Source organism: Rhipicephalus sanguineus, chromosome 2 (assembly GCF_013339695.2).
Source record: "Rhipicephalus sanguineus isolate Rsan-2018 chromosome 2, BIME_Rsan_1.4, whole genome shotgun sequence".
Taxonomy (NCBI): domain Eukaryota; kingdom Metazoa; phylum Arthropoda; class Arachnida; order Ixodida; family Ixodidae; genus Rhipicephalus; species Rhipicephalus sanguineus.
Window position 1 is genome coordinate 69,080,093 of NC_051177.1, and position 27,754 is coordinate 69,107,846.

A 27,754-nucleotide genomic window follows, 5' to 3' on the forward strand; every position below is an offset into this window, starting at 1 on the left:
AGGAGACAGATTTGCGCACAAACGAGCGGAATAGTAAAACGAACACAGTAAGCAAGTATAAAAAAACCAAAACTCGCAATACAGAATCGCAGATTCGGTTACCGAATCGTTGGGGTACGCAAGATTGTGGAACTTCCGCGTTCTTTTGTGTTTTCTTTGGGTTCTTTCGTATATGTGCTTCTCGTAACGTCAGGGATGCCTTGACATAAATCTTTTTTTATAAACCAACCGCCTTGAAAATGGCGCGTGATTTGAGGTGGTTCAATCACTTCCCAGCTTTATTCTTGCGTGTTTCTGCAGCGGAAATGCCATCATCTGTAAATGGAGGCGAAGCCAGCCGCGACAGCCTATGGCGAACGTGCGGGCAAGTCTATGGCGAGCTTGCTATGGACGCCGGTCTCCCGGGTGCAGAAGCCTTAGTCAAGGGTGGAGTCCTGCGCCGCCTGCTCTGGACCGGCGCGCTTCTGACACTGGTGTACTACAGCGCCTCCGAGATGTGCGCCACCTTCAGCGAGTACTTCGCGTACAGCGTAGCCATCGCATTCGAGTACAACACCAACGAGTCCTTCCAGATGCCTGACGTCACCGTGTGCAACTTGAACCCGCTTCGAAGGTCGAGGTATTGCGCCCTGCATGCCTCGGAGCGGGTGATGAACTCTGAGCTGAACAGACGCATCTGCGGCAAAAAATGGGATTTCAAGGAAGTATGCATTTGAAACATTGATTCGCTGAACGTTTTGATGTTGAATGTTGACTCGGTAGTTAGGTCGGCCAGCCTCCTTAGGCCGCAAGCGTTCCACTCACTCACTCACTCACTCACTCACTCACTCACTCACTCACTCACTCACTCACTCACTCACTCACTCACTCACTCACTCACTCACTCACTCACTCACTCACTCACTCACTCACTCAATCAATCAATCAATCAATCAATCAATCAATCAATCAATCAATCAATCAATCAATCAATCAATCAATCGCACAATGTTGGTTGCTTAATTGGTTAGTTCACTCTCCCGATTAGAAGAACCGGTGGTTGCCCGACGGCACTGGGAAACGAACCCAATGCGGGAGTTAGTTCAATTTGAAGTGTCTCCGGACACCTGCTGGCACTTCTAATGCGAGGAGATGTGCTCCGTGCTGGAGGCCTGAGTTGATGTCGAGAACGTGGCCTCCACTTTCCGCGCTCTTCTATCTATCACTCCCCTTTCAAGCAAGGTCGCCAAAGAAGTCTAGATGTGTTGTAGTAGCCTGAGGTACAAAGGCACCGCTACTGACTTCGCCGAGGACGGGTTTTAACCCCCGGTATGACATGCTCGAGGTACAAGGCGTCGTTCCTCGTGACGCTATATAATCGTCACGAGAGCGAATCATCACAGCGGGTACTTCGTCTCTGTGCAGGCCAATCTGGGAGACCTAAGGCTGCAGCAGCACATATGGGACTGGTTATCGTACCACAAGGCGAAGAACCGTGCATGGCTCAGAACCCTCGGCCATCAGTTTGCCGACACCTTCGTCAATTGCAGTTACCACGGTTGGGACTGCAGAGACGCGACGTGAGTCACGGCCCGGGAGATTGACGTTCTATTCCGCGAAAGTGAGACAGCATGCGATCCACGATATCATTATATTTAAGCTTACGTGCCTCGCAAACGCAATGCCGATTTCTTCAGCGGGCCGTAGAACTTATGTTACACAATTTGGCTGTGCAGATTAGTATTGTGCCGATCTGTGTGCAACTAAATGCGAAGGAGAGCTTAGCAAACCTTTCTGTCACTTCTTGTGTGCACAGTGTCTAGAAGAAGAGAGCGCAAACCAGGTTGCACACGGTTTGCTACCGTACACTGCGCAGGGAAGGGGCGGGGGGGGGGCTCACACACAACGTCATAGTCAGTCAGTGAGTCTTGTGCGGTATGAAATATCATTACTAGTTTACAGTCGTCTTTGGTAGTATGTTGTCTTTAAAAACGTTCACAATCCCTTCGTCACCTTCATTTGCGATGACGTTTGAGAACGAGTTTCCAGAATGGTTGCTGCCGACATCGGTCTAAGGTCGAATCGAGCTAGATTCTGGGAGTGATCATCTCTGCACATTGTAGCGAAGACAGTCGCGTATCACGAAATAAATCACGAAAGCCTACCAATTGCAGAATATTTCATTCTGGTCCGGGACTCGAACCTGGGACCAGTGCCTTCTCGAGGTGATCGTTACCAGGAGGCTAGGAAATGGAAGCGCAAGGGCGCACTAACCGACGTATGGAAGCACAGTGACATTGAATATGGCTAATACTCTTCAGAAGCCTGCAGATTGGAGGAATGGTGAATAGAAGGGAAAAACTGTTAATACACCCGTTCTTAACGCAAAGAAACAAAGCAGTGCCCCCTTTGTGCCTTGCGAGATTCTGCGTAACCAATTTGTTAATGCTACCATGACAGATACACGCGGCTGTATGTCACAAAAAATCGTTGAAATCTAAAAAAGAAGAAATTAGAAATCTTCAAAATGTCGAGGAGGCTGAAAACTGGCCGCATATAATGTACTGTATTTTTAGCTCTGTCTTTCAAGCACCTTCAATAACTCTCGAGAAGTAGTTAAACATGATATTTTGTTGAATTTTTGTTGAATAAAGTGTTTCGAAACGATGACTGTCTCGGTCAGGGCAGTGGCTGCCCTTGGCTCCCGCGACACTCTGTCCAACGATTTCTCAAAAGTTACTGAAGGTGCTGCAAAGACAGAGCTGCGTATGCAATATACCATAAGCATCCGGTGCTCCCTTGACGAAAACAGGACCTCTAATCGAAACATTAGCTCCAACGACATTCCCTACTCACGAATTTATCATCGTTTAAGGCCTTGATGCTTCCCTGAACATATGTCTTGTTCGAACTTCCATAAATCTCGAAGATAGAACTACACAAATCGTCTGGACGAAATTACCGCGACACCTGCATGTTCTAACGTCACTGTCTCGCTCCGCGCACTTAGCTGTCGCAGAGTGCGGGGGTGCAAATAAAGAAGTGACAGTCTGTCTCGCACCGAACTGAAACGAAGGCGCGCAGTGACTGCTGCTTTGTGTCTCGCAGGCTCTACCGCAACGTCACCGACTTGATGTACAACAACTGCTTCTGTTTCCTCTGTGACCACAAGCCGCGAGTAGACTACACCACCATGTCGTCACCTTACGACGGTAATGACGCGACTTTGTCGAAACGGCGAAACAGTATGCTTACAGATGCGATGTCGCCACAGGCATTGCCGTCCTCTTTAGCGACGTTCAGAGCATGTACCTTGAGTAACTCGGGTAATGCATGAAAAATGCTCGAAGAAGGGGTGTCGCTTGTATTTGTCAAGGCAGCTGGCAAAGGCGATGCTGCCTTGACAAAGACAAGTCTGCTTGTCGATACTATGGCTCCAGCGACAGCCGTTGTTCCAGGATATTTCACCTCTTCGAGCCTTGAACCTCTTCCATATTTCCTTGAACTTCTGCCCATGTGGATTTTTAGGTAACGTTATGATTGCAGTCGAAATCTGAAAACAATTTGCAAGTTTAGTGTTTAACCACTCCGTAACTATTTCATTCGTGTTAGTAGAGAGAAAGCGCCTGTACGGAGCTGTTCAAGCCTAGGTCCCTAGCTGTTCAAGCCTAAGTGCTCAGAGACTGCGCACATTAAACTTCTGGGCGCGGTCGCGAGCGCGCTCTCTTGACAGGGATCAGCAGACGGCTCGTGCTTTTGTATGCACTGCGTTTCCACCGCTCAGTCTGAATTGAAGCAATAGACACCACGAAGGTCCTTTCGCTCACTGCAGCGGCCGCTTTTCGTCACGCCAGCGTTTTTAAAGTTACGCCACGTCGGATGATAGAGGAGTCAGCTGATAACCTTGCTTCATATAACACTCCAATGTGTTGCTACCGCATTCATTGCTTCGTCCTTTCGGCATAACTGTGATTTCTTTTTTTTCCTTCTTTACATAAAGAAACCATTTCATCGACCAGTTATAACGTGGCCGAAAGATCTATAATAAATGACCTTCGGTAGTCGTGATGTGTTCAGTTTCCGTGCTACTAATGGGACGTTCTAAACCACACGGAAATTCCGTGCTTCCCTGTTCCTACCGCACCTTTTTCGGTGTCACGCAGGGCTGGTGGTCACGCTGAATCCGCAGCTGAACGAGTACCTGCCCACTTCCTACCAGGCAGGCTTCATCGCCATGGTCCACTTACACGGTACCAGGTGAGCGTGCTATAGAGACATTGAAAAGGTCAGCGGAAGCAGGTTGAATTCATTGAATGCGCATTCAGTGAGCACCGTTAGCAAATTATGATTCAGATGTGATGTAAAAAGCTCACTCTTTTTGTTAGATTAAGGCCTATAAGAAAAAAACGTTTATACCAAAGAAAGGACGTCACGTTGATGACCCCGTACCAACTTCGTGTGCCGTTGCAGGACTTAATCCGGCTTTAAGGTAAAAAAAAACGCCAACATTTTATACGAAAAAAGCAGCCAGCAAAGAGCTGCATAAATCGCCTGGCTTGTCTTTGAGTCAAATGAAATCATTCATGCCATGGCATCTATTTCATCATATATCGCATGTTTACCATGCACGCATGCATGCACAATCTGGTATATATTGTACCAATGAAACGTATATTCTGGTATATACAATGCATGACCTGTCATTTCTGTTCATCACGCACTCGTGTCATGCCATACCAATTTTGGTATATATCCAGCTAACAATGCGGCCGGAAGCGCACCATGACAGTGTCATGTAACTCATACCGTACATGATATGCATAACATGATTCGCATGTTAAGACCTGTCATTTATGTTCGTCATACAGTCACATCGCGCAATACCAATTTTGGCATATATCAAACCAGCGAAATGACCGCGAGTGCACCATGAGTATGGCATGTAAATCATGCCATACATGACATGTATATCATGGTTTTCATGTTACCACCCGTCAATTATGTTCGTCATACAGTCACATCACGCATACCAATATTGGTGTACATCAAGCGAGCGAAACAGCCGCGATCGGACAATGAGTGTGGCATGTAAATCATACCGTAAATGATATGCATATCATGATTTTCAAGTTACCACCTGTCATTTATGTTTGTCATACAGTCACGTCACGCAATACCAACTTTGGTGTATATCAAGCTAGCGAAACGGCCGCGAATGCATCATGAGCATGGCATGAAAATTATGTCGTACGAGTCTTGCATGTCATGATTTTCACGTTACCACATCTCATTTACGTTCGTCATACAGTCGCGTCGCGCAATATCAACTTTGGTGTATATCAAGCTAGCGAAACAGCCGCGAATGTACCATGAGCGTGGCATGTAAATTATGTCGTACATGACTTACATGTCATGATTTTCATGTTAACACCTCTCATTTACCTTCGCCATACAGTCGCGTCGCGCAATACGAGTTTTGGTGTATATCAAGCTAGCGAAGCGGCCGCGAATACATCATGAGCGTGGCATGTAAATCATGACATGCATGTCATGGTTTTCATGTTACCAACTGTTATTCATGTTCTTCATACAGTCACTTCGCGCAGTACCAATTTTGGTGTTTATCAATCTAGTGAAACGGCCGCGAGCGCACCATGAGCGTGGAATCTAAATCATGTCATATATGACTTGCATGTCATGATTTTTATGTTACCACCTCTCATTTACGTTCTTCGTACAGTGGTGTCGCGCAATACCAATTTTGGTGTGTATAAAGCAAGCAAAACGGCCGCGAATGCACCATGAGCGTGGTATGTAAATCATGACATACATGACATGCATGTCATGGTTTTCATGTTACCACCTGTTATTCATGTTCTTCATACAGTCACATCGCACAATACCAATTTTGGTGCATATCAATCTAGCGAAACGGCCGCGAGTTCGCCATGAGCGTGGCATGTAAATCATGTCGTACATGACATGCATGTGATGATTTTAATGTTACCACGCGTCAGTTATGTTCGTTATACAGAAATGTCTTGCCATACCAGTTTTCGCATATAACTATTCATTTAAACAGCCGCGAGCGCCCCGAGACCATGTCATGTAAATCATGCTGCACATGACATGCGTGTCATGATTTGCACGTTAGGACCTGTCGTTATGTTCGACATAAACTCTTGTCACGCCATACCAATTTTGGCATATATGAAATTAATGGAATGGCCGCAAGAGCTCCAAGGCCGTGGAATGTAAATCATGCTGTTCATGACATGCATGTCCTGATTTTCGTGTTATGACGTGTTATTTATGTTCGTATTAAGGTCATGTTATGCCACACCAATTTTGGTATACATCAAATTAACGAAACGGCCAGGAGAGCACAAAGTCGTAGGCGGCTAGATAGACAGATAGATAGATACGCTCAAAGTCGCAGAAGTTCGCTAAGAAATGTTTCGCATTTTAAAAAAATCTGCCCGCCCGCTTATTTTAGCACGTAAGGTGTCGTGTTGTTAAGCTCGAAGGGCGCAGGTTCGATTCCAGGACTGGCGACCGCATTTTGATGGGCCGAGCTGCAGAGAACACCGGTGTGCCTCACTTTAGGTTCCCGTTAACAAACCCCAGGTTGTCGAAATTAAACTGGAGTACCACACAGTGGCGTGCCTCATAATTATATCGTGGTTTCGGCATGTAAAGCCCTAGCAATTATCATTATTCATTTAAAAAGGAAAACACTTTTAAATTCGAAAAGGAAAGCAAATGGTGTATTATAATGCGTATTTCTGGGACAGCAATATATCATTGCTTTACTTCTATTCTTAATGTGTATTGCTGAGATAACGATATCTCATTGCTTAACTTCTATGGCGGAGGCGAAAGTGCGGGCGAACTACAATTACCGGTGTCATTCCCGAGTATGCCTCTAAACATCAATTGCTGCCGGCGTTGAGTTCCGTTCGCCTGCGTACTGTATTGCACAACACAGCATTGAGAATGCACATGTGTTGAGAAGAAGCGAGACACAGCGTACTCCATGCCAGGCTCATTTCCCATTCAAACTCTATTTGCCTGTGTTATGAAATCCAGTGTGCAACATGTACCGTCTAGTGAGTGAGTCAGAACTTTATTGTGGTCCAAAAGTGGCAGAAGCTGAACGCGACTGGAGGTCCGTCTACGTTGCACTTCTTTCATACTTCTTTCGTCACAGAGAATTAAACCCAGAGAACTTGCGTTTCGCCGAGCCAGAACTTCGATACGAAAGAAAGCTCGTCGAAGGAGGAAAGGCTGCATTGTGACAGTACTAAAGGCAACGATTTACATCGCACAATGAATGGAAAATCATACTCGAGACTTATTTTTGTTAGTTCATGCGTGTTAGCGTGCGTAATCTTTAAAGGTATTTGACGATGCTTATTGAGCGTACACGCAGATGCATTGCCCTTAACTCTCTCGATGCAGGTACTCCATATGCGAAGATGGCGTCTTCCTGACTCCAGGCCACACGACGTACGTCGGCCTGAATTTGGTAATGGGTTATTATCCACAACCAACACATTCTACTTTCACTCTTTCATTTGCAAGACTTGAGAAATGTTGTGACTTACTTTACACTAGTAGCGAAGCACACAACAGGCACCAAGCATAAAAAAAAAGCTTCACATCTCGCACTTATCACGATTCACATCAGATTCGAACAATAATTACAATCATGAACTTAAGGCTTTGTCAGGCATATTTGTGCGAAGACAGGGCGCAAAAATTTAGTACACTGAGGTGCGAAGCTGTAGATTTGTCCTACGTGTTGTCTTACGTGAGAGTAAGAAGACGGAAATCTGAAAGCATCAGCACAAAACTGGCTGGAGTAGCACCCAGTTTTTACAGCGAAAGCTGTTATGAGATCATTTCAACGGCCGTTTTTGGCGCCGTAGTTGTCCGCCGCCGCTGCCGCCCCCGCTGCCGGTGTCCGCAACCACTATCGCGCGAAATAAGAAAAAAAAACGAAACAAGAAAAAATTTCTTTGATGAAACGGGGTTCGAACCTGGGCCCTCTGCGTGGGAGCCCAGTCTTCTACCTCAGAGCCATGCCGGTGCTTGAAACTGCCTTGCAAATAGACGCTATAGCGGCTTCATGTCCGGAAGGAACCACATTAGCATATGTAATTGAGTGTCGTAGAAGAGTGAAATAACCACGCATCACACAACGCGAATTCTGTAACCAGGCGTCACACAATGCGAATTGCGTAACGAGTGGGCTGGTGGATGCTTTCAACCCATTACAGCGGGCTCTGCAATAATTCTTCATCGTAATCAGGCACAACATCAACAAAGTGCGCGTAATGCCTTACATGTTTTTAGCGGGTAACACGGCTCTCCGTTGAATGACGAAAATGGCATAGTGGACGCTTCCCTACTTCACCGAAATTATGATGATTTATAGCGTAGTGGGTTCCTTGCAAGTGCACTTGTATTGGTTGCCAAAGAAGCCCATAAGCCCATGATCCATTTCCTCACCGTCTCAATAAAGTTCTTCCCCCCTCTCTCTGTCTCTCTTTCTCACGTCAACGTATGTTATATTGCATGGTGAGAAAGTGAAATAGCGACCGGGCGTCACACAATGCGAATTACGTAACTGGTGAGTCGTTTAAAGCTTCCAACCCATTACAAAGGGCTGAGCCACAATTCTTCATCGTTAACAGTCGTCACGTAAACAAAGTGCACATAATGCCTTACAGATGTGAAACTAGAACCTAGCTTCTGCGCAGAATGACGAATAATGGCGTTGTAGGTGCTTCCCAACTTCACAAATATTGTGATTTATGGCGTAGTGGGTACCTTGCTAGTGTACTCGTATTAGTAGCCTCAGGAGAGTTTACAAAGGGCTCTAGAAATGCCGCTCTTCCAGCTTTCGCTGTGACTGTGCTGCGCTTTCCGCGTAGGCCTGGCGTTTTTTTTTTTTTCGTATGTTTAGTTTGGCGAAAAGATATTTACGGTATTAACACTCCATGAAGCTGCGTGCGTCTAGAAGTGTTACCTTTTCCCGTCAATGATGTCAACGCCATACCGCATTTTTTGTGTTACCGCAGCCAACATTTAGGTAACGGTATAACATTACCGGTAGTTTGCCGGTTAAGTAAGTTCTGGCGAGCAATAGCCGACGCTCCTGCGATCGCTGACGAGCAAAGCTGCTCTATCACCTCTTAATGTGGACCCAAGTTTCGACATATTTGAGAAGGGCTCTCGTGCAAGCGTCTTACATGATCCGATAATGTCAGTGCGGAAAAAAAACGCCAACGGACGAAAACCGGAATTGTGAACTCTGGCATCTGCCAGCAAATCACAGACTCATCCGTCGGAATCCAGAACAGAAGCCACATCTCTTACGCAATCTAAGCAGAAAAAGGAGCCCTTTTACTCTTTTTTTGTGTGTGTTGTGACTTCCCACGTGTACGACCCTCTTTAAATAGAGACGCGAACTCCCTTAAGAAGTAACTGCACTCTCTTCAGAGAGTTGCGAGACCCAAGAGAGAGTTCACGTTTCGCTTTAAAGATAGTCTCATACGTGGCAAGTCAGGAATTCGCCGAAAAGATTAACGCGTAGATAGTTTTTTTTTTTTTTTTACCTTAGAATGTAGACTAAGCCCGTAGTATGTCTTCCTTTCAACATCATCGCAAATGCACTGGTGTTATTGAAGTCACAGCACTGCTAATTTACTTGGTTCCGGAAATAGCGGAAAATAGCGGTAACGTAAACAGCTTCCCAACATTGCACATAATGTCTGCTTAAGTGTAGACACATGCGACAAACCACAATCTACTGATACTATTACATACTTCACCTTTATATATCATCATGTGTTGTTATTCTATTTTTTGTGTTGTGCTAAGTTCTTGCCACTGACATCTGTACGTCTTTGTAGTCTTTGCATTCCTCGTAGATTTGTGTAACGCATATGCCGCAAAATGAAACGCGTGGAAGTGAATTTCACTCATTGTTTTCGTTCTGCGTAGGTCTGCCTTTTTTTTTTACTTTCTTTGTTTTCTCTCTCGCTCGCTCTCTTTTGTTTTGCTTTCTTGTGAATACAGATGCTATATGTATGATGTTCTCTGATGCTGCCTGCTGTAGAAGGTGTGAGACGTTAGTAGTGATGCAGAACTATCGATAGTAATATCGATACTATCCATAGCTGAGTCACTATCAAACTATCGATGGTGAAAAATACTATCGACAGCGCTATCGATAGTAAAAAATTCGATGGTACTATCGATAGTATAAAATCAACAGCGCAGACTCACTCCAGAATAAACTTGGTTCCCCGTGCGCGTGGTACATAGTGGAGCCGGAGGAGCAGGCTGAAGGGCAAGAAAGTTGACCTGCTTGTGTTCTTCACCAGAGTGCTTTGCTGACACATGATCATAAAGTCAAACTGTTCAGCTGTAGCGGAAAGGAAGCCTTTACATGTGGTGGGACTGCGCGAGGCTTCACATTGATATTGCATTTTATGATTTCAAAATTTAAAAAAAATATCAAACAGTTAATTGTAAGGTGTAACTGGTTGCTTTTGGATACGAATTTATTGATGGATACATTCTGCCATTTTCACTGCGGAAATAATTATTTCTCTGCCATAAATTGCTCATATGATAAGCGAAGCTGGTAGTAGGCTATCGCAAATATTTTGGCAATATGGCCGGCCAGCAACTGTATCATTATTCACACCACTATCGATAGTATTGTCACGTGGTTGTGACGGTGAGGAATGCTGCAGCAAGACTGGGAAATACGGAGCTTTTTATTTGGGCGAACTTGTGCCCAGAAAATCAAAACTCCAAATACAAGCGATACATGCTGCGCACTGATAGCGTGGGAGCAGCCGTCAGCCGTTGAGTTCTCTGATCATCGGTGGAACGCGTCGTCCTTTATACACCAGTCATCAAACCTTCCAGCGTTATCGCTGGTGCTCACGTAAGCTCTCTAATAAACTTGACTATTCGCGTCCGGCGCGTAATCTTAATTAACAGAATGGTCTCAAACAATTGTGAAACGTCTGAAATATTACGGCGCGGTCTGCGTCAAACGTTGCTGACAGTATTTGTGGGTGAAAGCCGAATACGTCAAAACAAAGCAATAAACACGCGTGGCAGTAATATCGCTATAGTAATATTAACGATGGTACTACCGATTGCACTATCGATAGTTTCAAAAAAACTGTCGATACTATCGATAGTCAGTTTACCGATAGTTGTGCATCACTAGACGTTCAAGCTCAAGCCTTCCTCACCTTTAGTCTCACCACTGCCATCAAGCCTAATCGTATTGATGGGAAATTATTATTATTATTAAAGGTAATCGTAGCTAACTCTGATGTCCATTTACCCATCTAACTGTGGCACGCCTAGCGCGATTATAAATTCAGCGAATTCACCCGTAGCTCACAAAAAGACACGAGGACGCGTGCGAGTGTTATCGCTTCCTGCTTGATTGATATCGCACACCAATGTTGACTGTTGGGAACTTAGCAAGCGTTCAGCTTCGACCTTGCTTGATATTTTCAGCAAAGTCTTTTATAAACTTCTTTTTCTAAAAAATCTACGCTAAACGGTGGGCAGAAATACGGTTGCTATAATTTTACAAAAACTCTAAATTTACACGCGCATGCTAGGCAGACACAAAATATTGTAGCAACTTTTGGAGGGGTTTGATGAGTGAATAACACAAGATGTGCAAGCAACGGAACTCACTTGGGATAACAATCAAACTGCAAGCTCTCCCACTGACTTGGCAGGTATTTAGAGTTTAATATCGCACGAATAAGCTGCATATAAATGTCACCGATCTCGGAGGCGTGTGCGCTGGAGATAGATTGAGAAGGCGCAGGTAGGCACAGCAAACATAATTTAATTACACACAAGAAAAACTATAAGAAAACACTCAAAATAACTAACAGAGAAAATCTTATAAACACAAAAGAAATAGGCGAAAGTTAACAAACACACTTCTCAGTACTTTGACACCTACGACTAGCGTCGTTACTGGAGTGTCTGGCCACGTAGGCCTCGCCGTCGAGTCGTAGTCTGGATGGAACGCGCTTACTTGGTTCCGTCAAACTCCCTGAGTCCCGCCTCCGTGGGGTTGGATCCGCAATCGATGCATCCGACGATCCTCTTCAATTGTCGGTCCGATACGCGACGGTTGGCCACGCTGCCGTAAGCCGCTTCCCGGACGCTGACGTGGCAGGCGTCGCTGTCGCTTAGGCCTAAGTACGAGCTCGGCCCCTGCTGTACCCGATGACGTGGCGTCCCGGGGATTGTTGCTGGCCGAAGTTTGAAGGGGGACTGCTGCTGGTGCGTCCGGGATTGCCGTAAGGGGCTGCAGCACCTCCGAGGAGCCTCGCCCGAGCGTCGTCGAGGTCAACGGCCACGCCACGGAGTGCCAGCGTCACGGCCTCCGGAATCGAACGCTCGCTGCCTTCCCGTTGACAGAACGTAGCTGCCAATGCGACCTTCTTCTTCAGTAGCCACGCAAACAATGCCAGCTCATCGAACTGCTGCCTTCGTTTACGGCTCGTGTCACGCGCATCGCGCCGTGTGCTACCCTGCACGCGCTCGTGCCTGTTCCGCGTGCTTCTCCTCCTACTTCGTCGTCTTCGTCGTCCATACGTCCTCTCCTTACTCATGACATAGGCCCCTTTTTTCCGAAAGTTTTTTTTTCTAAAAAAAAACTTTACTCTTCTTTCTTTTGTCGTAATGCCTGTCTTCTTGTCAACTCACAGGCCTTTCCGCTTGACACTTCACCACATACTTGTCACACACACACTTCGCTGGTCACTTCACAACACTGCTATATAAGTCAATCGTCCCTATCGCACTATATATGCACCACACACATCAATACATCAATACATCACCATGTATGTTGCACAATTTCATCCTCTTAGTGCTATCAAGCTTTGCTTTTCCCTGTTTTACCTTCTACACCTATTTGGGCCGCTCAACAACTTCTACTCATAAAATTGGCCCCCACATTTTCTCTCCCTTTAATATATTCTACACTAAATGATTATTCTTGCAGTGCAAGACTCCCTCTCATTACTCTTTCATTTGTCAACTTCGCCTTGTTTATGAACTCTACCGGTTGATGATCCGTCTGCACTTTGAATTTCTTTCCGAACAAATAAATGTGGAACCTTTTGACAGCCCATACTAACGCCAAGCCCTCCTTTTCCACGGTCGAATAATTTCTTTCTGCCTACTCTCCCTTTTGGTACTGTGCGCTGACACACATCACAAGATTTCACGTACCTTTTAACTTCTGACTGAATCCCAGGCCAAAAGAATTCTTCTGTAATTCTAGTCAGCGTGTTCTTAACTCCCTGATGCCCTGCCATGGCACTGTCATGTCCCAAGGTAAGTATCGCTTTCCTGTAAGCTTTGGGTACCATCAGCTGTAGTACTTCCCTTCCTGAACTAAATTGGCATCTCCTATACAAGAGTCCATCATGTATTTGGAACTCAAATACATTCCTGCTTCGCTGTTTCTTGAATGGTTCCCCTACCTTATGAAAACAACCCTTCAACGATTCATCCCTTTTCTGCTCTTCTCGGAACTCCATAGGGGTTATATCTATACTCTGCATGGTCGCCACCTTCAATCTTGTGGCCTCTGCTTCTCTCTTTGCCGCCGCTCTCGTAATTGCTGCCAATGCCACTTCTGCTATTGGCGTCTGCACTTCTCTTACTCTGTCGTGGCATGATTCCTCTTTACCACTCTCCTTTGGTTCCGCTACTCTACCACTGGTTGCATTCTGTTCATCTACCACGTCCCTGTTGTTTTCCCAGTTCGTATCAGGCTCATCTACTTTCCTGACTCCCGGCACATTACCCAAAATCAGGTCATACATGGGCTTCTCCAAGCACTTCGCTGTCACCCAACCTGTGTAATATGGACCTGCAACTTTTATCCGAGCTTCTGGAAGCCTTCTCACCGAACTATCCACCAAAATGACTGTTGCGTACTCTCCTGTTAGATTCGACTCGTCTACTAAGCTCCTTTTCACCAAAACAATATTTGTGCCTGTATCTCTCAAAACTTTCACCCTTTGTCCATGCACCTCTCCGTCTACGACCGGTAACCCTTCTCCTTGAGAGTACAGCTTACTTTCGTTCTTACACGACTCTTCTTTCTGTGCCTGTTGCCCTTCTTCCACGCTATCCCTCTGTGAGTCCACTATACAAGCTACTTTGTCTTTAGTCCCAACTTCTCTTGTGCTACCATCCTGGGAGTCCACTATACAGGCTACTTTGTCTGTAGTCCCTGACCTCCACTCGTTCGCTCGGTGTCCCCTTCTGTTGCACAACTGACACACCACTACTTGTGAACGACCATCTCCAGTTCGACAATTCATAGCTCGGTGCCCAATGCGGTTACACAGGAAACACCTGAGTGGTCGCTGTGACGTGTTCGGTACCCCCTGAGGTCTACCCTTTGTCTCATCTGTTCTTGCTTTGTCACAGCCTTCATTTGCCTTCCCTAGGTTTCTAAATCCCTGGGCCTCCAAATACTGATCCGCATGCTCTGCTACATTATCAAGTGAGGCTACCTTTCGTTCTTTCAGGAAAACACTTAACTTGTTACTGCAACAATTCAAGAATTGCTCCACGACCATGCAATCACGTACGCCTTCATATGTTTTTTCTACATTCGCCATCTCCATCCATCTTTCAAAATAATTTGACAAGCGGCACACAAACTGCTTCGCTGTCTCTGCATTCTCTGGCTTGCACCCACGAAACCGCTCCCGGAAGCCTTCCGCCGTCAACCTAAATCTTTGCAACAGTGTTTTCTTGACTTTATCATAATCCATGGAGTCATCGGCGGGCATTCGGCCAAAAACACTTAAGGCTTCTCCTACCAGACAAAGGCTGAGTGCTGTTGCCCACTCCCTTCTGTCCCAACCTTGACCCCTGGCAATCCGTTCAAATCTGTGTAAATAGGCATCCAAGTCATCACGTCTTTCATCGAACGGAGCCATTAACTTTCTCGGACATATGCGGGTAGTTTTGGGTGACTGCGAGCAAGAGGATGCTGATGTGACACTCTGGTCGTCTTGCGGAACACTATTAAGTTGCGCTAGTCTCAACTTCAATTCGAGAAGCTCTTTTTCGCGTTCAAATTCGCGCTCCTGTTTCTCTCGTTCATACTCGCGTTCCCTCTCCTTCAGTGCTATCTGCTTATCCTGTTCTATTTGGGCATTTTCAAAAAACTTCAAAGTCTCCTCTTTAGTCATACCTAGATCTTTAGCTACCGCCGTCAAGCGCTCCCAATCCATCTCCGCACCAACTTATTACCAACTGAGAATCGGTGACTGGGCCGGATTGAATCCTGGAATCTTCTATCCTGGACTCTTAGGATCCTGGCAGGCTCGCCAATTGTTTTGTCACCGATCTCGGAGGCGTGTGCGCTGGAGATAGATTGAGAAGGCGCAGGTAGGCACAGCAAACATAATTTAATTACACACAAGAAAAACTATAAGAAAACACTCAAAATAACTAACAGAGAAAATCTTATAAACACAAAAGAAATAGGCGAAAGTTAACAAACACACTTCTCAGTACTTTGACACCTACGACTAGCGTCGTTACTGGAGTGTCTGGCCACGTAGGCCTCGCCGTCGAGTCGTAGTCTGGATGGAACGCGCTTACTTGGTTCCGTCAAACTCCCTGAGTCCCGCCTCCGTGGGGTTGGATCCGCAATCGATGCATCCGACGATCCTCTTCAATTGTCGGTCCGATACGCGACGGTTGGCCACGCTGCCGTAAGCCGCTTCCCGGACGCTGACGTGGCAGGCGTCGCTATCGCTTAGGCCTAAGTACGAGCTCGGCCCCTGCTGTACCCGATGACGTGGCGTCCCGGGGATTGTTGCTGGCCGAAGTTTGAAGGGGGACTGCTGCTGGTGCGTCCGGGATTGCCGTAAGGGGCTGCAGCACCTCCGAGGAGCCTCGCCCGAGCGTCGTCGAGGTCAACGGCCACGCCACGGAGTGCCAGCGTCACGGCCTCCGGAATCGAACGCTCGCTGCCTTCCCGTTGACAGAACGTAGCTGCCAATGCGACCTTCTTCTTCAGTAGCCACGCAAACAATGCCAGCTCATCGAACTGCTGCCTTCGTTTACGGCTCGTGTCACGCGCATCGCGCCGTGTGCTACCCCGCACGCGCTCGTGCCTGTTCCGCGTGCTTCTCCTCCTACTTCGTCGTCTTCGTCGTCCATACGTCCTCTCCTTACTCATGACAATAAAAGAGTTTGTTCTCAAGTGAGAACCTCGTGGTCGCAGTTGGCGCAGACGGGGCTGCCGGAGCCGTACGCCAATCCCTGCCGCTCCACGTGGCCACCTCGACTGATGGTCCACATGGACCAAATGTACGGTGTCTACACACGAGAGGTAAGCGCACGCGCGTACAATGATGTTCGCTGTACGCTGAAGAGCTGAAAAAAAAAAATAAGCTACTTCGTCGCGCCCTGCTGGACCTAATAAAAGTTTTCATTCATTCATTCATTCCCTTCGTGCTAACCGCTTCAGTCACCAATATTATTTGGGCGTTTTTGCACCCTTCATATTTATACATTAAAAAAACGCAAAATAAGAGAATAATAATTAGAGACATTCAGTTTCCACGAGCAATATATTAAATCATAAAATTAATCGACATATTTGTTACGACTTGGTGCACTGTTTCGTCAGTGCACCAAGGACAGTGATTAAGAGCTGTGATTCAGAGCAACACGTTAGACTCCTCGTTGTACCGGATAGGGCACCTCTTAAAAAACGCGTTTTTTCTTGCCAATTATTCTCCGTACTAAGACATATTATATGTTTTTTTTGTTACTTATTTACTCGTTTTGTTTCGGACAATATAGCAGACAATTTTAAGCAGGAGAGGGTGCACAAGGAAAAAAAAAGAAAACATGTATGCTAATAGATCACAACTCAGTAAGCAGCAAGGGCAAAATTAATTGTAGTAATTCCCACTCGTAATAGTTCGGGAAGGATGACTATTTACATCAATAATTTCTTGCAAATACATATTTGCTGTGATGACTGTGTTTGTGACGTGAGGTTGGACCGGTGTGCTTCTCGAAGTCGTGAGGTTCTATTCTCAGTTTACCAAAATAAAGAGAAGCTAGGAAGTTTCAACTTGCTATCAGATGGTTATCAGATGGTCTCGCTTACATTCAACGCCGTGTCCTCTTGCGTATGAAATATTCAGTTAGTAAGATGACTCTATACATGGAGGCAACATGGCTGCAAGGGCTAATCTCGGTTTTCGCTTTAGCTTCAGTACCATTAGAGTGGTTACTTTGGCACTTTGAGCGTTTCTATCTATCTATCTATCTATCTATCTATCTATCTATCTATCTAGCCGCCTACGTCTGGGTGCTCTCATGATCGCCTCCTTAACCTTATGTAGACCAAAATTGACATGGGAGGGCAAGAGGATCTGACGAATATGACTGTCGGGTCATGACATGAATAACGTGAAAATCTTGTCGCCCACGTCGTCAGACCCTTTCCTCCAGACCTGTGTGGCACATACCCGTTTACCACGGGCCGCGGTGTACGGGTATGCGCCACACGTGATCGACAGTTTATATCTACCCAGGAACGGCGAGAACAGACATTGGTAATTTAAATGCGAGAGCGTAGAGGAAAACCGACATCGCCAGCGTTGATCCGACGAATGGAAAGAATAATAATTAGGAAAGAATAATAATTAGGATCCTAGCAGGAATCGAACCCCAGCATTCTGCGTGGCAATCGGGTATTATACCACAGAGCCACGTTTGCAAAAACAGCATATGCAGGCGTAATGTCGGTGCAACGTCAACTGTGGTTGTGGTGCTGGCTATCTAATTTTACAAGAAAGCAATAAAAACACTAGATATTTACTCCTACGATACAGGCGTCATATCAGATTAACATCTGTGGTTCCAGTGTTGGCTCGACTTTTATAGCACTCTAAAAAACATTACATGTGTATTCCTATGGTTCAGCAAGCTATATTGAAGCATCGCTCGACCCCGGCGGAATACATTAACGGAAGTTACGTGCGATATTCACATGACTGCACCATAAAGTGCGCTTCGTTTCGATAATACTGATGTATGTACTCTAACGTGAAGGCTGACGTTACGTCGCACCATAAGTTGCCCTTTAAACGCCAGTGTTGTCGACGTGCCTGGTAAGCCCACAATGTGCACACAGCTACTACACTTACAAAAACACGTCGATCCACCTCGTAACGCTTGGCTCAAAGCCATAAAGTACAGCATAGAAGTACACGCTGACTGCTTCGTATGAAACCGATTCCCACAACGAGTGGGATCTGCCGATTTTTTTTCATAACTACAGCCAATTTTATAGACAAATAAAGAAAGTATTCACGAATACGGAAATCAGTCGGCATCTATACTTTGTGGCTGCAAATGATGCAGGACGATGCATTTTTCACATCCACCTTTCTTATGCCCCCGTGCGCAGGACTGCCTGGTCATGTGTCTCCAGGTGAAAGTCGTGGAGGCGTGCGAATGTTTGTTGGTATACCTGCCTCAGATCTTCACGCTGGCCCAGCGATATGACACCTGTGCAGACAAGGGTGGGTAAAAACTGCGCTACGCGTGATCTCTGAGTTCCAGCGCTTCAATGCTCTATATTACGCTGGCGTATAGTAATATTCGATAGATCTGTGGTTGAATTCAGCCAAGCCTAGCGCCGATGACACGTACAAGCACAGAGGTCTACGATCGCATTATTTATTTAATTCCGATACCTCAAAGTCTCCCAGAGGCGTTTTACATGAGGGGTGGGCGCGTACCTTTTATTTGACACAATGCTAGTTCTTCGATGATGAGTCTAAAATGAAGGGGGTTCTCACGAAGCACAGTCCAGTCTCTTGGTGTTCGAACCAAGAACTGGTGTTCGAACCAAGAACTTGGTGTTCGAACCAAGAACCAAGAACCAAGAAGATGACTAGTGTTTTGGGTTGGAGGAGGATACACGACCTTGTCGTGGTTGGTGCGGTCGAAACGGTGGAAGGCTGGCAAAATGTTGAATGTCCGGGGAAATGCATCTATGAACTTGCGCTATAGTGAAAGACGGACAGCTTTTTGGCGAACTACAAGGTTAGGTAGGTCAGCTCGCGACTTTAGAACTGTGGTACTCGTGGTTAGGAATCATCAGGAGTTTGGTGCCTGTGTGCGCGCGTCTGAAGTTGGCATTCGCAGTCGAATTGCTTCTATCTTTTGTGTTGTACCTATTCTTCCGGTTCAACAAAATTATACGGGCAGAAATCTAATATACGTAAGCAACGATGGAAGGCTACTGCTGAAGCTGAGAAGCCGTAGGCATTTCTGCGTTTGTGGAAGATGACAGCGCAATCTCCCAGCCTAAAGCACATATTTTCATTCTCGTTCCCGCTGTCGATTCCATTATCGCTCTACTGCAGTCACGGCATTTGCAGCCATGTAATAAAAGGGTTTCGTTTTGTTGTATCTCAGTTGAAGCCGTGAAATATGTAAAGAAGCAAAAGAAATCGCTTGCAAAAACACAACTTCACGCGCCGCACTGCTTGCCTAACTTCCGAAAAGTACGGGAGCACATTGCGTATTAACCACACGGTATCATTATGTTGTGGGTAATGGGCCTTGTAGACAAGCTCTCTGACTCTATCTCACTCATCTGTGGCATCGCTGAGGTAGCCCGAAGTTTCTCCTATTTATTTATTTATTTATTTATTTATTTATTTATTTATTTATTTATTTATTTATTTATTTATTTATTTATTCCTTCATATGGCTTGTCGGTCGGTTAATACACCATCTAAGGCCATTTCCGCCTGCGTAGGATCTAGAAAAACTCAAATGAACTGGAACTGAACACACTGTGCAATAAGCAATTGAAGCAATACGCAGAATATAAAAGTACATAAGAACAGAACCAAGGAATAATTATATATAAATGCTGCAACTAAGTGATGCTTCGCGAATAAGTTTCGTCAGCTTTTTTCATGCAGCCAGCCGCTAATATGGGCATTTAAACTCCTGCTCTCTTGATGGTTTCGTAGGTGATTTGTCTGTGGCGAGCGCAGTTACCACAGCCACAAATTTTGAAAGAATGTTTAAAGAACTAGCACGCAATGTTGCCACAACGTCGAAGCAACTTCCTCAATGTGGTGGAAACGTTGTATCAACATTTGGTGCTACTAGGTTCTCGTGTTTGCGACGCATGGCTGTCACCGCAACCGCAAATGTACAGTGAACTGTTGGACGTGAGGTCTCTTAATTACAATCATACATACCCTTGATATCTGAGAAGTATTGCGTCTTCGTTATGTCTTGTTTAGATGTGCAGCAGTGGCACGTGCTTAAAATTTATTATTCTGGTCGCAGCGTACTCAACACTGGTGCTGGTTCGAATCATGCTTATTCATGCTCTATTACAGAGCTCGAGTGTGCGATGCACGTTTCAAAAAGCCAAACTCCCTATATGCTCGAGCAGGAGTGCAATTGCATTCGCGCCTGCAAGTAAGTGGTTCGCAGTCTTAATGTCTTATGAGACTTGATGTCCTTGACGTCTTCGTAAAAACAATAGAGAGTTTGAGAATTGGGTACCCAAGACGGTGGGTCCCCAAGCTGCGTTGGGTAGGCTGCTCTTACGTTCGGAGGAGCAGCAGAGTTTGAGAATTGGGTCGAACGCACGGGGCGCCACACGTGGCGGACATTAAAATCATGCGAGACGCGGGCCATACTGCGTCGTGGCCCACTCTGCGTCTACGTCTTCTCGCTGGCGACCCAAGACGCCTTGGGGTTTCACGCTAGTTTTCGGTTTTCGAGTCTTGGGTCAACGCAAGCGCAAGAGCCCAACAGTAGTTTGGGCTCTTGCCCAAACTACTGTTGCAACAGCCTGTGCATGCACCCTGGCGGATCGCGAACTTCATGGGTCCCCAAGATCCTTGGGGCCCCAATTCTCAAGCTCTCTAATGTTTCCCATTCCAAAACAGAAACCTGAGCAGTATCGGGGACTTCGATGCCTTATGGCTACATATATTTCGAATGGAGTTTAGCCGACGATTACAGTAACGAGCAGTCATTGGTTTGCTTCCTGGGAGGGGAGGGGAGGGGAGGGGAGGGGAGGGGAGGGGAGGGGGGGGGGGGGTCGACTCGACATCGTAGCCTTGTAATTGTTATTTCTGCCCTTCTGGAGGAACACCGTCTATTTTTCCGAGGATATTTCAGTTGTGGAAAATTAAATGAAAAGCAACGAGGTTTGTCAAAGTTATTGGTTGTGGTAAGCTTTTTGAATCGCCCTGCTGCGACTTACACCGACGTCGGCAATATAGACATAAGAGGACCGCGTATTGTTTTTCACTATTGGACGCTTCCACTTTCTCTTTCTTGTTCATTCTTTCCATGAAATTTTCATTTATTTCGACAGACATTACGCCCATTGTTTTGTGTTTTCGGATGGCATATTCAGCAAATCTACGGGGTGGTTCATATAGAACTAACATATTTCATTGAGCTGTACTTTTGTTACAAATTAACCGATTTTATTGCAGCTCGCGGCAAAAGATTCAAGAAAGAAGAAAATTTAATGTACTGGTCTGGTTTTTTTTATGTGCGATGTCGAAAATAAAAATAAATAGGAAATACCCAAAACCGTGACATTCTGCAAAATTCCATACAATAATGGACTGCATACTGTTGAAGTCAGAACAGTTTGACGTTTCAATTGGTCATTTCAATATCTGCTGTAGTGTAAACTTTAAAACCTTTTCTAGTCACGTTTGGCATGCCGCATGGTATTCAGACTTCTTAGCGTTTTATAGGCGCAAGCCATACATCCTTCTATTGCATTTCTCGGTTTTCGTTATTTCTTATTGATTTTTGTTTCTTTGCGTTGTGCATCGAAAAACGGAAGATTTCATTAAATGTTCATTCTTCCTGAATGTTTTGCCGCAAACCGCGTTAAAACCGGATACTATGTAACAAAACTACAGCCTAGTGAAATAGGTCAGCTCTGAAAGAATCAGCCGGTATAACAGATGAAAACCTGCTATGAAAAATAATTAACCAGACGCTGTGGTTTCGTTCACTGCTGCGATTACGATAGGGGTGAAAAGCAAATATGTCCCTGTACTTTGATTTAGTGGCAGGAAAAAGAAGCTCTGGTGTCCAAAATCAATCTGTACTGCTACACTACAGCGCGAAAAATGACACGAAAAAGCCTACAATCATAAAACTTATGCGGAATCGTAAAGCGATCTGTCTCTTTTTTTTTCACAGTCATTTTCTTTTCTGTCGTTACAGTGCGCAATCAGGTTCACCAAGAAGCCCCATAAAATTGTTTTTTTTTTAACACGAAAGTGTTTTATGCCGGTGTCCACCATGGTCTACTGACGTATTTCCGTCACGGATATGACGTTGTAAAATATAAAGACTAACAGATGAATATAAAGATAACAGAGAAGAAGAAAACTAGTAGAAAAAAATTGGCCGCGTATCTGCATGCTTCGCTGCAAATGTCGTCTAAAGACGATAGAAGAGGCGCTGCGTGATATATGAACGCCATCTGGCAATACGTCGGGAAACGTGAATGCTGTGTTGCGGGCTGGTAGTCCCGGCGCAGCAGCAGGCAAGACCGGCGGTGAGCAACGCGACCGGCGGGGACGCCAGCCAGCCCGAACACGCGGTTTGACGCGAAGCGCCGAAGCAGAAGAAACGTGCCGCACTCAACGAGCACTCTCCACACACTCTTTTATATTCACGTCGCCTGGGTAAAGCAGGAATGCCAGAGCGGCGCCCCATGGCACTCGTACAGTGCAATACTGAACTGAAACCGAAACACAACAATGAGCTCGCGCAGAGGGCACTGAGGAAGCCAAGTTCCGGCGCAGTCGCATTTTCAGCGCAGCTTAAGAAACTAGGGTCTCTAGAATTACGTATCTATGTATTTTCTATTAAAGGAACACACCACCTAATACTTGCCTAGTGATGTTGCGCCTCAGATATGCGTAATGTTTGCTGTTTGATCAACCATGTACACAAGTATGAACCTAGTGAGCCGTTCACGATGGCTGGCCCTTGTGCAAGTGGTTCAAGTTTAGCCGAGTGGCTGAATCGAGGGACGTGCCGACAAACAGAAAGACAGACAGAAAGACAGACCAAAATTTCTGCGTTTAAGTTCCCCAAGAAAGACTCTCGTCTTTAAAAGTACCGTCACCGGGAGTCAAACTTACAACCCCTCGCTCAAGAGCGCGCAGCGCGAGACGATTACGCCACAGACGGCACGTTCTACGCCATGCTAACGGCGAGCTATATATGTAGTACACCATTTGCCGGTGGCGGTACTGAGAGATCGGCGGTACATCAGCATGTTTTCGTCATCACTAGCGAGATTGCGCGAAGGGCTCGAAGAGCGCGCTTGAAAGGTCGTCGCTCCCGCGTCGCGTTGAGCGCGCGCCTCTACAGTGCGTGGTCGCTCGTGCGCGCGCTTATATTGTGATGGCGGTGGTTTGTACGTCTTGTGCTCTCACCGCAAGTTTGCGTTGAGAGCACGAAGTTCGCTTTGCTCACTGCAGCGACCGCTTTTCCTAAAGGAGCGCGCTGCTGACATAAATAAGTTACAACTCTGACAGTTAGTTCGCGCTCATCCTGTGTATGTTCGTTCCGTGCGTCCCTTCTGCTTGAGCAGTGCGTTGCGAGTTTCGTGCTGCTTGCCGTTCTTCGCGTGACATTACAATTTTTGCTATAGCATTCATTCCCTCACTCTTGAGGCGAAAATATGCCCAACAAACGCTCGACTACGTCTGTGAAGACACGTTTCACTTTCGTGTTATCCCGATTCCTATGACAGAGGGATCAGCCATGATTTTTTTTTTTTAATCCCAAGTCTACAGTTATCAAGAACGCCGTAAGATACGCCCTTCTATTTAAATTTCCATTGAGTGCGCATGTGCGCACATGTATAGTAGGTTTTAGTATGCAGTAGGGATCTTTTTGCGTGCGGTTCAACCATGAAACCTGCCAGCAGCGCAATCGCAGCACAGCTGAGGCAGGAGTAATGAGGTACAAGTATTGAAACGAGACGAAAAACTTACGTACTGTCGGCCGCAAAAGATTGTGGGATCTGCAGCGCGTGGTGGAGCGACGGAAAACTGCATTGCTGCGTCACGGTAGGTGACGCAGCAATGCACTTTTCCGTCGCTCCGCCACGCGCTTCAGATCCCGTAAACTTTCGCGGCCGACAGTACGTGATGCAGATGACAAACAGTCAAGTGATTAATACTCAAAACGGCATTGCGAGCACAATAAGAATCGACTATGCAAGCGGTGTGACATGTGTTACCAAATCTTTCCTTGAGCATGTGTTCAATTAGGAGCCATCTGGGGATTCGCGATATCGACACTCCTTTAGTTCTGACAACAATAAAACTAACTGGACGCCAACTACAATCGCCACGAACGCAAACAAACATGTATAAACAGTTCTGACAGGTCTGCAAGTGGTCGTAAAAATTTGCTGAATAATGCGGAAATTCAGCTAGTATCATTTCGCAGTGTTTGTAAAAAACTTAGATGACGCTTCGGCTTCGCTCTCAAGAGTAGAACGCGACAGCGTAATCGGACCGTGTTCGTATCGCCTTCCCAATCGCTAGCCTTGTTTTGCTTCTCGATGGAGACGTAAACCGTGTCGCAAGGAAAGTCAAAGTGCGGACGCCCTCCGGCTACAATATCCATGCATGCGGCGCGACGGCGAGACGATGCCGTTTTAAAGCACGCCCCCGTGGGCCCTTTGCGCCATCTCGCGGGTGATAATCAAGCCGCTAAAGAACCATCGAGATGTGCGACCACCAACGTGAAATTATGTATATAAATAGCTCGTCGTTAGTATGATAGAGTATGGATGCGTGGTGGCCGAGCGGTTAAACGCATCGCGACACGGATCGAGGGGTCACTGGTTCTAATCCTCTGTCCCACTCGAACAGAAGATTTTTTATTGTTTCTTCATTGGCCACGGGTCAGCCCGATGTTGCTTTTATCCAGTGCTTCGTGCTCATTTTTCTCCTCCTCGCTGACTTGTATCAATATCACTTCACAAAGTACAAGTGCACTTTCAATTACATTATAGAGACGACATACTTGTCACATATGTATAATCGGACCTGATTCAAAACAGTTATTCTTCTCCGCAGGGACATCAGTTATAAGCGTGATGTGACCGTGACGAAGCTGAGAGGGGTAAGCGCTCGTTCAAATAGAGTAGTCCAGAATTGACATTTTGCATTAGACATATCAGAAGTGGTAAAATCTGTTCATAGTTTGAGGCGACGTGTGTGAACCAGACTGCAGTTCTTTTAAACCTGTGGGAAGTGTCGAAGTGGACGCTTGCCGAGAGATAAAGAGAGATAACAATTCTACTTGTTCTAAGACCCCAGTCTTCGTTCATGAGACAAAATAATAGGTCACATTGAAAGGAGTGAGTAGGTGTCTAGGCCAAACATTTTAAAGTGATTTAGCACGAAAATTTGTGCGTCTAAAGGGACTTGCGAGAGCCCACCCTCTAGTCTGATCGAGTGTCAGCCAGGAAAACTCTATAAAGGAACAGCAACCCACCTTTGTCACAGTTTTGCTTACCGACACTGGCTTCTTGCTGTATCGGATAAGAAGCGATATTTGCCCCGCTATCGCAAACTGTAATTGCATCTCGCTTTCGGCGCCGAACACAAGCGGCCGGACAACAAGGTATGCACTGAGGTCGAGATTAGGGCTTGCCGGGCCGTTGGGACTATACAGGCTGTCCTATTTTCCTGACACCATAAAGAATGCACAGCATTGATGTTTGTACTGTGCTCATTTCCTCCAGTTCTTGCAGTATACGACAACACCTAGAAATGTAATTCATTAAACATTTGTGTACGGTGCATGCAGCATGTCTTCTTTCAGACTGGGGTTTCATGTGCCATCTACACATCTTCACCTTATCTCTTTTTTTAATGCAGGATCTTGCGGGACCAACAAATGAAGACGGGTATGTAGCACGATCAGCGCAATGGCGTTATTTATGACGCAGTTCCATGACGTTCGATGAACCACAGAAGCGTTTCTACAATTTCTACAGTTTTTCTAAATCGTGTGCTGCGTACACTCGAGGTGCATGCGAACAACGCGAGGCTTTTCTCGATATTTCCGCACGTCACTAGAATGTTGTAGTAATTGAAGCAGTAGTTTTGCTGAGTCACAGAGAAATGTACTGGTGTTTGCAGCATGTTAACAGTATTCGCACTGTGGCGCAACCGTGCAACGCAGTTGACACCTTTTAGCAATATAGAAGACATTTAGAGTATGAGCGCGGAGGTCGTTAAACTGTGCTACAGAATTTCTCGATGTTTGCAACAGCCAGAGCTTCTGCATAAGATCATCGGAGTTCACTCGATATCAGGTATATTTACGTGACAGTTTGTTTGGTTAAGTAACGCCGCGGTAAGATTAATCGGCGGTTCTCGCAATTTCGGTACACCGGGTAATGTAAAGAGCGTGAACATTCCAAGTTCAGCAGCACTTCTACGATACAACAAGCTGTATGCCTTACTTTCTCTCTATTTTTTTATGCTTTTAGGACCTTAAACCCAATAATTATTATTGCTTTCTTTTTTTTTTTTTTTTTGCTGCCCTAGGCCACCGGCCCGCCTCGTCGTGTATTTCAAGTCACTCACCTACGATCATACACTGTCGGTGCCAAAGTACGATGTGAGTGCCACGGACAATCCAACACTGTAACCTTACATACAACCCTTGGAAAGGTGTGAACTGGACAGGGGCATCAATCGTGCACTGGTGTCCTACATCTAACCCTGAGAACTAGAGAAATGTGAAGGCTAAATGCATTCATTTTCTTTAGTTCGTCTATAACGTACGGGGAAACCGGATAGCGCTAGAAAGATAAGCACGGAAAGATTGGTTGGCTGGTAAAAACTTCTATTGAGTGTCCTGCAGTTTGATGATCCGGGCTCAGGACTCCCACGTCGGTACATCCAGGCCTTGCCTAGCGACTACTTCATGGGCCTGCTGGACGACCCAGATTTGGTTGCCGAGCTCTGAGCTCTGCAGGATGTCGGCCCACCTCGCCGAGTCAACATCCGAATTATTGCCTTAAGCATTTGCCTCACATTCCCAGAGCATGTGTTTGAGTATAGCAGGTTCTATACCGCAGATGTCGCAGGATCTGTCGAGATAAATCTCAGGGTACAATCTATGGAACGCTAGCGCGTTTGGATAAGAGTCAGTCTGTAGCTGCAGCCAGGCGTATCTTGGGCTCTGCATAACTTGCTAGGCGGAGTGAAGTCCGTCGGGCCAAATAGAAAGCCTTAGTTATTTCATTGTAGGTCGTTACCCTGTACTTGTGTGTGTCAATCGCGAGGGTTGAGTGGCACCATGTTTTATCCTACGTCACGTCTGTACCCTGTACTATCTTTAGCTCAACCCATTCTTCAACTGCGTACCTGCTGCAATTCTATCGAGGGCGTCAAACTATGCAGTGTCCATCTTGACGCCACCCGTGAGGTTTCACGCGCAGATTTGCAATTGCGTGCAGGAAACCAACGTGCTGGGAAACCTGGGCGGCATCATCGGCATGTACCTTGGCTTGTCCTTCCTCATTATGTTCCAAGTCCTCGACGTCCTGGTCGTCGGCACGCTGCGACTCTGGAAGATGCTACGCTGA

General features: G+C 46.0%; 1 protein-coding gene across 1 annotated transcript; it reads left to right on the forward strand.

Annotated features, from left to right (window-relative positions):
* Positions 1-305: 305 nt before the first annotated feature.
* On the forward strand, positions 306-27,754 carry LOC119381648 (acid-sensing ion channel 2-like). The gene is made up of 10 exons (XM_037649422.1): positions 306-704; positions 1,405-1,559; positions 3,088-3,191; positions 4,143-4,236; positions 7,441-7,507; positions 16,310-16,417; positions 18,515-18,629; positions 20,475-20,556; positions 26,709-26,781; positions 27,626-27,754. Exons 1-10 carry the CDS (start codon positions 306-308, stop codon positions 27,752-27,754), a joined length of 1,326 nt encoding a protein of 441 aa, XP_037505350.1.